Source organism: Tribolium castaneum, chromosome 2 (assembly GCF_031307605.1).
Source record: "Tribolium castaneum strain GA2 chromosome 2, icTriCast1.1, whole genome shotgun sequence".
Lineage (NCBI taxonomy): Eukaryota > Metazoa > Arthropoda > Insecta > Coleoptera > Tenebrionidae > Tribolium > Tribolium castaneum.
Genome location: NC_087395.1, coordinates 20,053,654 through 20,067,037, shown reverse-complemented (window position 1 = coordinate 20,067,037; position 13,384 = coordinate 20,053,654). Strand labels below are relative to the sequence as shown.

The following is a 13,384-nucleotide window of genomic DNA, read 5'->3' as shown; positions in this document are numbered from 1 at the left end:
AATTTTGGTGCGAAAATTAGTGGTATCGCAATGCGTATAGCCACATTGTTTGTTTGTTTCGTTTTGTTGAAAATTCGGTAGGTTCCAAAAGTAGGGTTATGTTGTCACCCGAAAATGACAAAATTTACACTTTTATGAATTTTGTCTCCATCTCTGCCCTTTCAGAGCGTTATGATAGGATATTTAGGGTCGAAATCTCTACCTTTATTATTTGCTATTGCCAGATAAGGACAAAAGTTCAGAAAGTAGGGTTAGGGTGTATTATGCTCTCTTCTGAAGTGTTAAATTTTAACTTTAATGTTTTTTGTGTGCTTTCCTGCTCTTCTAGAGCGCTATTAATTATTATTGAACATGTTTAAGGACAGACAATTCTACCTTGAGTCAACGACATAAATTTCAGTGAGATTTATTGAAAAATGCACTTCTCGTGTCAACCTTTTCATGAAAAAGGGTGTTTAAACGTTTATAAAGGGTATGTTAACATGTGTTGTTAACTTTACCACGTAATAAAACATAAAGCATAACTTGGTAATTTTTTACTTTAACTACTTCTGGATTTTCGAGCTGAAACTTACACCAAACGATTCCTCTGAGTGCCCTGATGACCGTACACTATGAATTTTCTTGTGCAAATTGAAAATAACATTAGAAAAATAATTTTTATTTTCACTCACTTTTTACTTGAATCGCCATTTTTGTTGATTTTAATTTGAGTTTATTTTTTATAATATCACGTTAATTTTTATTATTATAGTGGATCAAAGTGTCGTCTTTAGGTTAGACTATTGCCTACTATCGGTTAGGAACAACATGATCTCCAAAAATATAACGTAGTAATGAGCTCCAGAAGGTTTACGTAGATAGGTGCGTTTTTCCCAAAAGTGAGTTTTTTGAGATCGAACCGCAAGTGAGTCACACTGCGAGGAGACTCCCATAGACAGAAGTTGCAAACATAAGGTGCCAGACCGGTGCCAGTTTGGCTGATTGCAAGTATGTCTTTATCATCGATTCGGTGACGACTATTAGTTTCGTAAACTTAATGGATTTAATAAATATCTTTAACATTAAATGTGATCGTGTCATGTTGGGTAAAATTCTTCCATCTGTGCTGTCTGTGCATCCACCTTTTCAAATACAATTAAGAAATTTTCATAATAATTGTATTTGATAAGGTATTGGCATCATTTTGACGTGAGCAAAAATTAAAAAAATATAAAGTAATCGGAATTATTTTAAATTCGCGCCATTTTTAGTACGTGATGATGCGGCTAGATGGCTTCAGCTAGGAATTCATTGCCAACCATTATGTTCCGCTTCTATAAAAGTGTTATTCTAGGGTGTCATCCTTTTAGGGATTCAAAATGTTTCTTGTGCTTTTTAATAAAAACTTGTTAAAAATTTAATAAATTCATTAAGGGGGTAACTCAGTTTTCGTAATTCGAACTAAAAGATTGCTATTCACAGCTTCCTAGATTAATGAATGAATGAATGAATTAATTGATTAGGTCCCAAGGGGTGTTAGTCCGAACATGATTTTTTTACAATCGGAGGCTTTATCGAAGGGCTTAATCTCCTGCAAAAATAAAGAAAACTGCAGGATATAAAGGGCGTGAAAAAAAATCAGTGCATTGCTTGAATGAGGAAAAAAATGCAGAAATTAAATACAGTTAAGTTTTAATTTTGTAATAGAAACACTTTAGAATGCTCAGAAGATGTTCTACAAATGTGATATGCAAGTCAGCGTAACAGCTTATTGATGTTTTTATAATGATTTACGATTATTTTGATAATTTTCCTAGTTTCCTAATTTTCCTACACAAAAAATGTGTAGTTTTGTGCTTTCCTTTTTTGTGCATTTTGTTTGATACAGATCCGTGAACTATTTTTTGAGACATGTAAAAAAGTATACATGTTTTTTTGATCAATTTGAAAGTTCTCAGTGAACGCCTTAAGAGTGCGTTCACAATTTAAATAGTTAACCCCATCGCTGTTAGAGGGTCCACAATCGGAAAAAATTGGCGGCAAAAATTCAAAAATATTTGCCAATTATGTAGTTTTGACATGTCATGCAATCACTACACCCGCCTGTCATGTTTGTCAACGTAATTTTGTCTTGTTATGGCCATTGGGGTATTTAAATTGACTAAAAACCAGCGACATTTCTTAAGTATAATATTCGTATGTTTAAATATGATTCAAGTACTAGCGGGTGTAGTTATGTTAAGTTTGTCAATCTACATCTACGTTTCAGTGGCACCAGTTTTGTATTCGGAACGTGCAGAAATCAGTTACGTATTCTTTGTAATAGGTCTGTGTGGCTTTAACAACATTTGCTGTTATTTATTCGCTATAAAAATCCAACGAAAGTGCCTCAAACAATCTTTTAAGTAAGTTTTTCCCAGTCTTGGAACCGAATTTCTAATCTTCCTTCCAGGAAAAGTACCCGGAGTCTCGTATTCGCATGGACGTGTGTCACTTTTTACATCACGATATATTTGTGTATCTTGGCCAAACTCACAGCCAAAGTGTACAAGCACATAATACGCGCGATGGGCCATTCGTTTTACATCGGGATGAGCAAATACTTGAAGCAAGAGGAGTGGAAGGTCACCATCGACCGAATCCAATACGACATGCAGTGCTGCGGTGCCCAGGGCTACAGAGAATGGCACCAAATCCCCTGGCTGGGCAGATACCAAGTCAATGTAAAATCCGATTCGGTTAAACAGTGAATAGCCCCCACATTAAAAAAATTCCATCATCAGTCGCCCCTTCCAGATTTCACGAAAACGGCTCTTGGCTGTTTCCGGTAACCCCATGGAGTTGCTGTCGACTAAGCTTCCCCATGCAGTGCCTTCATGACCCCCTGCAGCAAGTGGGGGCCAACCACCAGTCCCTCGTCGCCGACGCCCTCAACACTGAAGGGTGCATCACGAAATTAAAAATACCGATTCGGATGGCAATCACCACTTTTATTATCTTAGTGGTCCTGAATTGTCTCGTACAGGTAAACCGATTCTTTGATTTTGGGGTACTATAGATTAGGAAACGAAACGGGATACAATATCGTACCCAAAAAAATAGTACGGCAAAGTATAAATGAGGGCGCTTCGAGCGTTATACCGTTTTAAAAAATTAAATTAAATTCTAACAATTTAATAATTATTTGGGAAAAAATACTGAAATGTTGAGCTTTGCATCTTGACAGGCTGAGAAAAACTGACGGCTAAAATTATACGAGAAACATGATAAAAAAATATTTAAATTTTTAAATTTGGGCTTCGTCCCATATTTTTAAAAATCCTGCGAATGGGGTTCTTAGATACAAGAAAAATGTTAGGAAGGAACTTCTAAAGAATTAAATTTCCTTAAAAAAATTTGCAACACCATATCTCTGTTTTCAACCGTTTAGATCGCAAAGATATTTAAAGACGTTCAAGCGACGGATTCATTGCTGGTCAAGTATCGGAAAATTTATTTATACCTAAACCGTTAAAGATATAGGTATGGTGGCGGGGACTTTAGTATAGGAAATTTAATTTTCTACAAAAAAATTTTAAGTAAAAAATATAATTTTAAAATGTAGCTAATTTTACTTTCTATACAATGTAACTTTTTGAAGCATATTCAAGAAAGCCCGAGTGGGACGAATGTAGCCCTTTCAATAATTATAAAAACGACGAAAGATACAGATAATTATGACTGACTTTTTAAAAAGACGAGTGCAAAAAATTATATGCGATTATCAATTTGGGTTCAGCCATAAATTTTTAAGAACGCAAGTTATAGATGCAAAAAAGTGTTAAGAGTCAAAGTTGTAGATAATCAAATTTCCTACAAAAGGTCCGCAATACTAAATTTGTGTCTTCATTTAGTTTATGTTTAAATTAATTAATCGATTTTGGACCACCGGTAATTGGGTCTCGCGGACTTTTTTGTAAGAAATTGAATGTACAATTGTTTTCCTAACATTTTTCTTGTATCTGTAACGGAATTCGTGCCGTTTTGAAAAATATGGGGCAGAGTGCCCCATATTTGTGAGTTTGAAATTATTTTAAACATTTCACGATAAAATTTTGCATTATGTTTATATCTTACTATTGAGAATTTAATGCTCTATGTATTTTTTGTTTGCTTTGTGCCAACCGTATTTTAAATTACTGTTGCTAAAACTTTAATAGTAATGAACAACTGCGCTCTCTGGCGACATTAAGGGAACTATTGAGGACGGCAACGTATTATTTGTACGTCGTTTCGTATCCTAACCTATAGTAATCTGTATATTTGACAAAAATTTAATTATCCCATTTTGATTCAGTTGGTCCTATTTTTGGTCGTCAGGGTGTTGTATACATCTTGTCGCAACGCGGAAATCCTGGAAACGGATGGGGTGGCCCCTGGATGGATTTTTGGGAGGGGGGATTGCGGTTATAACCGAGGGAAAACCCTGCTTGACTATATGGTACGTAGTGTTTGTTTTGCCCCGAATCGTTTAATATTTTTTTCTAGAACCCCCCGAGACGGCGTCGCCGAAAGCAACAAAAACCAGCCATTGACGAGCAAGACTGCTGATAATGATTAGCGGTGCTTTCTATCCCAATTTATTTTTTATTTATATACATATATCATGTAAGGATGTATACATAAGCTGAAGAAACGAATACGAAACAAGATTAGGTTTTTGTGCTCCACTAAACGTCCGACTGTGTTTGAAATTGTTTATTCTTTAATTAATACAAAAGAAGAGTAAAACTAATCCGAAACCGGATCAGGGCCGAGTTTCCTTATCATGTAATACTAAAACAATTAACTAAAAAACGCTTCGAAAACAATTACAAAAAAAGTAAAGTATAAAAAGGATAAAGTGACGAAATAGTGAACAGGTTTTTATAGGTTTTTTTTCTAAAGACGCTATATTACACATTGTTTTAAATCATATGGAGCACAACAAATATATAATATTACAATCTACGAGATTAATTTATTATGTTGTATGTATATTTTCAGATCCTTTCACTTTTTTTCAGCTCTTGCGCAAACGCCTCTTCAACCTAACGCTGAAAGAAAAAACATAAAAAGGTTTCACTCTAAATTAGATGCTAACTCGGGTTATGAAACAATATTTAAAAACCGACAAATTTTGTAGTGTCTATAAAAGAACGTATATTAAATAAATCATTTTGACGTCAACTGCGTTACTTTAAATAAAAAGATATGTTTTTTGCTAACGACTCAGTATCTGAGTGGACTCAGTGGTTACACCAAAGCAAATCTTAGATGTAAGAAGCTGGAAAGGGATACTAATGAGCACTAAGAAATAGCATGCCATTAAAAAATATTTTTTATAAGGTCATACTTTTCTTGAGACACTCGGTATAATATTTTCCTGAAATACATCCTAGAGTATAAATAACATCTACGAAATATTAAAAGTCCAACTTTACTAACAACAGAGCTACAGAAAGCTGGAGCTGATCTGGGACAGTCTGTATAGAATAATATAGAATAATAGAATAAGGTTTAAATATTTCTAGTCCAGTAAAAAATGTATTGATAATCTAAACTAAGGTCTAAACCTGACCTTACTATCTTACTACCTACCTACCTTAGCATAAACGATAGAGAATTAATTACGCTACCATTTGATGTTTCGAGTTTCGATATTGTTCAAGATTTTTTAAGTATTGCTGTTGGACATAAAAAACCAATTTTGAGAAAACTTTTATTAAGTTATTAACGTATTTTCTTAAAATGCCCATAATTTTTAGAGCCATGAATAAAATTTTACAATTGGCAGCTTTTGAGTAATACTCATTTTTCTAATATTGAAGATCTAAACACTCTAATAATTTATGACAGACTCTGTACTAATTCGTGATCAAGTCAGAATTCCTTGACAACAGACCGCCTTAACCTGAAAAGGTTGCAGACATCACTGCGAACCTTTTTTTAATTATGAATAATATTGTTTTCAAACCAGTGTTTTTTTTTTAATAATTATTAGACGAATCAAATTACTCGAATAAAAACATCAATGGATACAACATCTTCTGCCAAATTCGGTAAATCGTCGTAATGAGCTCCAAACGCAACTCTGATAATTTATTACAAAAAAAAACACTGAGTTAAAAACAATATTATTGAATTAAAAGTAATTTTTTTAACATGTTTTGCCAAAAAAATCATAGTAGTAGGGTGACATTAAAAAAGTTTTTCTTGAACTAAAAGGAATTTAAAAAAAAATTCTGAAAAATGATTACGCACTTGATGATTACTAATTAATTTTTCCATAAGGTGGGTGATTTAGGCACAAAACGCTTGGTTCCATACTTTTGTTCAACTCTGTATGTACGAGTACTTCTTTTACAGACACTTGTTAAACAACGAAATTGTTGAGGTTTCACAAACCGGTCAAAAATCAGTCAGTCACCAGTTTAACTTAATCCACGGCTTACTAATTACTTACCAGCAATCCCAGCGATGGCTTCGGACGCCGAATACTTGACATCGATATCGCTATCCGCTGTTAATTTGTCTAAAACAGGCTTAACTTGGGGCTGGATGACCGCTTGGTCCAACTGCGGTGCGATTTTTTGTAACGTTTTAGCGACGTTAAACCTTACATTGGCGACTTTATCATTCGCCATACTCAGAACAGTTGGTAACAACAATCGCGTCGTAATATCGCTACCGCAGGCCTCTGCCAACACATTGATGCAAAACAGACAAGTCATCCTATACAAATAATTCTGGTCACGGGACATTGCCAAAACCTTCGGAATGATCGTGGTTTCGGCCCATTCAGCCCCAAACTGATCCACCAACTTCCTCAAATTCAAAGTTGCCGCTTCACGAATAGCGAACACATGATCCATCAACCAAGTCATGCACAGTGCGTTTAATTTCTCATCGAAAAACTCGCGTCCCAATTGGCCAGCCAACAATGGCATGTATTCGATGATGGCCGAACGGACGCGCCATTTTGAATCCTCGGCCAATTCGACGATGGCCGGCAATAAACTCTGAGACAATTGCTGGATTCCTATGACCTCATTCACGCAATCTAGATTCGAGATGATATTCAAGCGAACTTCAGGACATTCGTCTTTCAATTGAGTCAAAAACAAAGGAAGGAGATGTTCGATAGTATTGTGACGGCCGAGAATAGGGCTCAGGCCCATTATCACCGAAGCCAAGGCCGACTTGACATGTTGGTTAGGATCGGCGACGAGTTCTTTAACGCAGGGAAGGATATTGTTCATAATGATGCTCTCCTGATGAGCTTTGTCCAAGTTTTGACAGAAATCTTTGACTTTATTGGCGGCTGCGGCCCGAACTTCGGCTTCAGTGTCCTTGAGGAGGTTCTGAAAGGCGGGGACTAAATCGGTTCGGGTGATTTCTGGTCCTACGGCCTTTTGCAAATCGGTGAATTTGTCCGCAACCATGTAGCGCACACGCCATGATGTATCACCTGCTCAAAAACAATCTAAGTTTGATGAAATAGTTATTTACGAACCAAGTGCCAGAAGACTTTTTTCGCGCATGAGTGCTTCATTTGCGTGAATTCGCCGAATACGTCTTCGCGCACCGAGGTTCATAGAATATTTTTTAAATAGTACTTGATAATGTACTAATTAGTTCTTTCGTAAGGTACAAGGTAGACACAAATCGCTTGAAAAAACGGGTGACACATTTTCGAGAAAAACTCGTATCTTCCTTATTTTAAAAGAAACACATTTGAAACAAAAGCACATATTTACGGAGAATTTAATAATGTCAACATTATTAATTGTTAGACCTCGTACCCTATTTTTGAATATCTTAAAAAAGATATAGAAATATTCTGCTTTTTCTTTGTAGTTGGCCATGAAAAAATATTAGATCATTATGAAAATATACAATGTGTGCTGGAAAGATCTAGTCATCTAGTCTAATTAATTTCTCATGCAAAATTAGAAAATGCCGCTTTATAGAACTAATGATAGGTATTTAGACATCGAATATTACCATTCTCCCTTTATTAAGTTATTAAGTCTCCAAACAAATAAACTTCCATAATAAAAGTTTTTTCTTTCACAGTGTATCCATTTAGTTGCATTTTAACGAAATTAAAAAATAATAATTGAATTTCATAACTGACAGATTTGACATTTATTGACAGGGGATTTAATTGAGCAGAGCGGAACAAATTTTTTTACATATAAACCAATTTCAAAGTTAACTAGATGAGAATCATTTAAAAACACATTGTATTACAATGTGTTCAAAAATGGTTGTTCATCAAGTCAAATTTGAACGTAATGTGGCGCTTAACTTGAATTGTGAATGCGGTGAAAATGACAGATCCGTCAAAATATGCAAAAAGACTTCAAATCCAAAAACGTACAACATCAAAAATCACGGAAATATATAACACAAATGAAGACAAACCCTACAATTGAAACAACTTTGACGAAAAATGCAAATAAGTAAGTAAAAATCTAATTCAAAGATTTGAAAGAGATGACAATACTAAGACTACAATAGTCATTTGAACGAAGCGGCACATCGAATTTAAATTCCATAGTTGACTTGATGAACAACCATTTTTAAACACATTGTACCAAACAAGTATTTATAATTTAATCATCTTTTTAACACTAATTATTAAAATAAGTGCTAATAAATTTCCTGGTTCTAAAGCTAAATCTGGGTCGAGAAAAAAATAACATGAGTATAAAAACTTTTCATTAGCTCTTGTTTTCAAGTTTTCTGTATCTTGAAAACAAGAGCTGATCAAAACTTGTTATGGTGATTTTCGTGTTTAGTTATACAAAATTCTTGCGCCCCAAACATTTTCGTTGTTTCGTGTTATTAGACCAACTTCATTGCGATTAATAAAAATTAATTGTTTTCGGATTTGAAATAGCAAACTTACATTGTCATTCTCTTTTTTAGTTAAACATAAAATATAGGAAAGACAACAATCTTATAGCTCTGATATCCAGCCAATAAAATTGTATCTAAAAAAAAATTCAATCTAAACACCCCAAACTCAGATATGGTAAAAAATATTTTAACATTATCAATACCACCTCCATTGCAATTCCCTAATCCATAAGAAACAGTGTTATCTAGTGGTAGTGACATTTGGTATTGTTTCCACATTTTTTATGTAATGAAAATTACTTTTTAACGCACACACTTATTAATTTTTCTAGAAAGTAAAGAGTCTAAGCAAAAGGTTTCACAAGAGTAACATACAATTTTTTTTGCTGCTTTGTAAAGAAGTTACATTTCTTAAATTAATAAAACAAGTGTTAATTAAACTACAAATTTTGCTTGGTATGTATCAGCTGTTTCAAAACTATGTAAACGCCAAGGTCGCATTTTATTCAATTATTTTTTTTTAATAAGGTTGATAAAAATGTAAAATAGTTATTAACGATTAGATCTCTCATTGAAACTATAAATTACACTAGCTATTAATTTTTTGAAGTTCATAAAAAATTTATAACTAATTTTAAGAGAAAATGCGATGCCGGCGTTGATGAACCAAAACCAAAAGCCAGAATATTAAAAATAAATCTAAAATTAAAACGTTAAACGTACAGCGTGTAATTTTTGACTGGATTAAAATTTATAACTTAAAAATAAACCTTTTTTTTAAACTCCAAAAACAGGTCAATTTATATTTTTCGCTGAAAATAATAAATAAAAATTTGGCAAAATGTTATATAGAAAAGTCGTTGGACTTCATGAGTTTTATTATTACACATTTATAAAGCATGTTATGTTTTTAACGCTATCAGCAGCATGAAGTTTTTCTTTCTTTAGGTTAGATTTCTAGCATGAATTTTGCAACACTAGGGTTTTCTCATCACCACAATAAGTGTCAACGAAAAATTTGAATTTTGTGACAGAATAAAGAATTAAAAAATAGATATTCTCGACTATAACACAAATGTTAATATCCAGACTCCGTACTATTTACTCATCTTATACAAATATGATAAAAACTTTTGTTGTTTCATTATGTCAATATTTTATATTCAAAAATGTCACTTTTTGTTGTAGCCAAAAAATAATAAAATGGGTACTTGCAGTATTTATAAACAAACCAATTAAAAAAGACTAGCAAATAAAATTTTAGTATAAAAATGTGTATCACCAAACGTTGCCGATTCTGGGAATCCCCGCTTTAACGAAACAATACCAACTATCGACAAATGGCTCCACTTACCGGTGCAATTCCTAACAGTCGGCATCACAAACATCTCGATATCCTCTTGTTGAAAAAGTGAGGCAAAACTGACACAAGCCTCAACTGCCAAAAGCCTAACTGAATCTTGTTCATCTTGGGTCAGACTCAAAAACATCGGAATTAAATCGGTTTTTAAATACTCCAACTCGACGACTTGTGCCAATTCGCCTAATTTCGTGGCGGCAGCTCGCCTAACCATCGGCGTGTCGTCCTGACACAAAGCCCGAAAATGCGAGCGCAAATCCGCCTTCATTTGAGCCGACACGCGGGGGTAACAAACCTGTAAAACCCCAAATAAAACAACGAAATCCCTAAAATTATAACCGCGTACGGAGAATAGCCCACATGCCGAAGTCCGCGAAGTAAACCAATCCCCTGCTGACAGTCTCTGGACTAGGGGCACAAAGTGGTTTTCTAAATCAGCTGGGCTGTGTTGCTGCGCCACCGCCCTCAACGACTCCACTGCCTTGTCCCTGACGACTGTTTCCTCAACAGTGGCCAGGCTCTCAAGCGGCGGTAAAAGACAGTAGGCGTATTCAGGCCCGCCAACTAACGTGATGAAACTCCCCAGTTGCTCGGCAAGGGCTAGGAGCACCTCGTCCTCGTCGTAGATGGTCTCCGTGAGGAAGGGGATGAGCTCGGAGCGGGTGCGCTCCACCCCCAGGGCCAATGCGATCGTGGAGAGCTTCTTGATGGAGTTGAGTCGGAGCTGGGGATTAATCATAAGTGATGTCACATGGAGGCGTGTCGGGGGCTCACCTGGACATCCTCGTTTTTGAGCTCGTCGATTAGGACGGCGATGGGGTACAAGGAATCGTCGCCTGCTGAATCGCTGGCTGCCATTGTAGACCCTAGTCCGGTTGAGGTTGAAATCGCCGATACCGTCGTCTTTAGTGTTTGTAAATACAGTCACTGACACACACCTAGTAGAAGGATTCGATCAAAAGGGGGCTGCCGGACGGTTGCACACCTTTTACATAGCGTAAACAACTTACTAATTTCAAAATTCGTTGTCAAACGCCACTAAAAGTGCCTCTGACGAGTTGCCGTTCGTAGTTGCGATTGTGATACGAAGAGGGCGCGTCGATTCAGCGAGCGACATTCACTTCCCGCGCCAAATTTGAATTTAAGCCTGTTTGATATGCCTTAAGGGTTTTTAGGCAATAGCAATAGACTAACACTTTTTAAAGATATTACATCTGTAAATTATGTAATTTTTTATATTTTTAGTTATAGCTAATGGAATAAGAGAGTTAAGTAATCAGCTAATTATTCCAACCTTGTGTTATTGGTAATAATTATAATGCAGCTAAATGCAGTTAAAAAACTTGTTTAAATTTTTTTACGTTTAAGGATGTCAGCACAAACACTTTTCATGTATTTTTTGCTTTCTATCAGTAATATTCACACCTAAACAAAATATATCCTATGTAACTCTTTTAACGGGCTGTTAAAATTTAACACTGGATAAAATCGCAAATCTAGGAAATCTAAGAATTTTATTAGTAGTTGCTATAGCAACAACTATTAACGGGCTTTAAATTTTAACGGGTTCATTACAGAATACGCGCTTAAAAATTTGCTAAAAGTATCTTTCACTATATCATATCTCGAAAACTAATATCTAGTCGCACCGAATTTAGCGTACGCTATTAAATACTTAATGTTTTTCTCTATTATGTACCTATGTAAATTTTTTCAGAATTTTTCTACCCTTCCTTACAATTAGTAGCTGTGTTACTATTATTAAAGTTATTTCTTATTAGTTCTTTATTATACAAGACGAAAAAGTTATTGTTTATCTACGAGTGAAAAGATTGCGTTCAAGAGTGACCAAGTCACGAGTGGACGTATTTCACGAGTAGATAAACAGTCTATATCGTCGTGTAGATTATTGTATAATACAACTTTTTTTCCATAGCAGAACTTCAAATCTACGAGAAAAAAGTTATTATTATTGTTAATATGTTGGAATTTGTATATTTAATTAAATAAAATAACTTCAAAACATTTTATTTAAATTGCTTTTTTATCTACTCAAAGTGTTGATAAAAAATAGTGTTTGCTAGAAAAAAAAATAATAAAAAATTGCAAAAATTACGCTTACTTTTGCAGTTACTTACTAGTAACTAATTAAAGCAAAAACTAAAAAAAATCTAAAAAAATTCACAAGTATAGAGAAGAATAAGAATTAAAGAATAAGAATTATATTAATTTAATTAATTAATTTAATTGGTAATAAAAAATTAAACAAAAATTTTAAAACAAAAGCTATATTCTGTGCAGTTATTAGTTTTTGAGATATAGTGGTAACGATGCTTTAGAATCATTAGGCCCTGTCGTTTAACGTAAAATTTGTGTCTTAAATTAAAGATTCTATATCCCATTTCAGTTCATAGTAGAATTTTGCAACAGCGCATTTGAATTTCTTGGTGTAAAATCAAGGATAAATTGAGACTGTGTGTATAAGAAAAGAATTTTGTGTTAAACTAAATTCCATCGTAAAGTTTTTAGTCAAGAAAACCCACCAGGAACTCTCAATTTCTACTCCATTTCACTCCAAAAAATAGTGCAAAATTCTATTATGATATTATGAACTGAAAAGGGACATATGGATCTATCTATTTTTTAATTTCTTCAACTCTATTATTACTATTATTAGTCATTTCTAGTTTTATTAAATTATTATTAGCTGTTTCAAAACTATAAAAACGCTAACGATGCATTTTCACTATTCACATAAAAAACGTAAAAAGTGACAAAAGTGGCGATAAAAAGTCCAGAGATATCTCTGATTCGTCCAATCAGAGATCGCGAGTTTCATTATTCTCGGCATTTCATCCAATCAGGAAAATTTTTGACTCTATTTAGAATTCACTCGATTCGCTCTATTTTCTTTGTCATTTAATCTGAACATTCGATTTTTTACAAAGTTTTTCGATATTCTTGAGCTTTGAGGTTTTTCAAGAATATCAGTATATCACTCTAATGATTTGCATGTTTGCAACATTTGTATCAAGATTAGGGTAACATAATCGCTCATGTAATAAATAGTAATATACTGTTAGATATAAAACTCCTAAAATGCCAAAAAGCACTTTGTATTTTTACTTTTTTACCTACCTTTACCACTGTCTTGAC

The 13,384-nt window shown here is 34.2% G+C and overlaps 2 protein-coding genes across 8 annotated transcripts; one reads left to right on the top strand and one right to left on the bottom strand.

The window, feature by feature from the left end:
* Positions 1–2,039: 2,039 nt before the first annotated feature.
* Tsp33B (Tetraspanin 33B) lies at positions 2,040–4,671 on the top strand. Of its 3 annotated transcripts, XM_008199692.3 has the most exons (6): positions 2,040–2,199; positions 2,252–2,387; positions 2,435–2,728; positions 2,779–3,007; positions 4,319–4,462; positions 4,510–4,671. In XM_008199692.3, exons 1-6 carry the CDS (start codon positions 2,181–2,183, stop codon positions 4,570–4,572), a joined length of 885 nt encoding a protein of 294 aa, XP_008197914.1. In that variant the 5' UTR covers positions 2,040–2,180; the 3' UTR covers positions 4,573–4,671. The 3 variants fall into 3 exon arrangements, with proteins under 3 accessions (XP_008197914.1, XP_064210787.1, XP_008197912.1); XM_064354717.1 differs by having other exon boundaries at positions 2,046–2,387; positions 4,342–4,462; XM_008199690.3 differs by having other exon boundaries at positions 2,050–2,387.
* Positions 4,672–4,704: 33 nt separating this feature from the next.
* Ppp2r1a (protein phosphatase 2, regulatory subunit A) lies at positions 4,705–13,384 on the bottom strand. 5 transcript variants are annotated; one of them, XM_064359992.1, is made up of 6 exons: positions 13,367–13,384; positions 11,003–11,166; positions 10,575–10,952; positions 10,223–10,523; positions 6,467–7,471; positions 4,705–5,057 (listed from the first exon to the last, which is right to left on the bottom strand). In XM_064359992.1, exons 2-6 carry the CDS (start codon positions 11,084–11,086, stop codon positions 5,047–5,049), a joined length of 1,779 nt encoding a protein of 592 aa, XP_064216062.1. In that variant the 5' UTR covers positions 11,087–11,166; positions 13,367–13,384; the 3' UTR covers positions 4,705–5,046. The 5 variants fall into 5 exon arrangements, with proteins under 5 accessions (XP_064216062.1, XP_064216061.1, XP_064216060.1 ...); XM_064359991.1 differs by lacking the exon at positions 13,367–13,384 and adding an exon at positions 11,239–11,373; NM_001349053.1 differs by lacking the exon at positions 13,367–13,384 and adding an exon at positions 11,239–11,296 and having other exon boundaries at positions 4,881–5,051.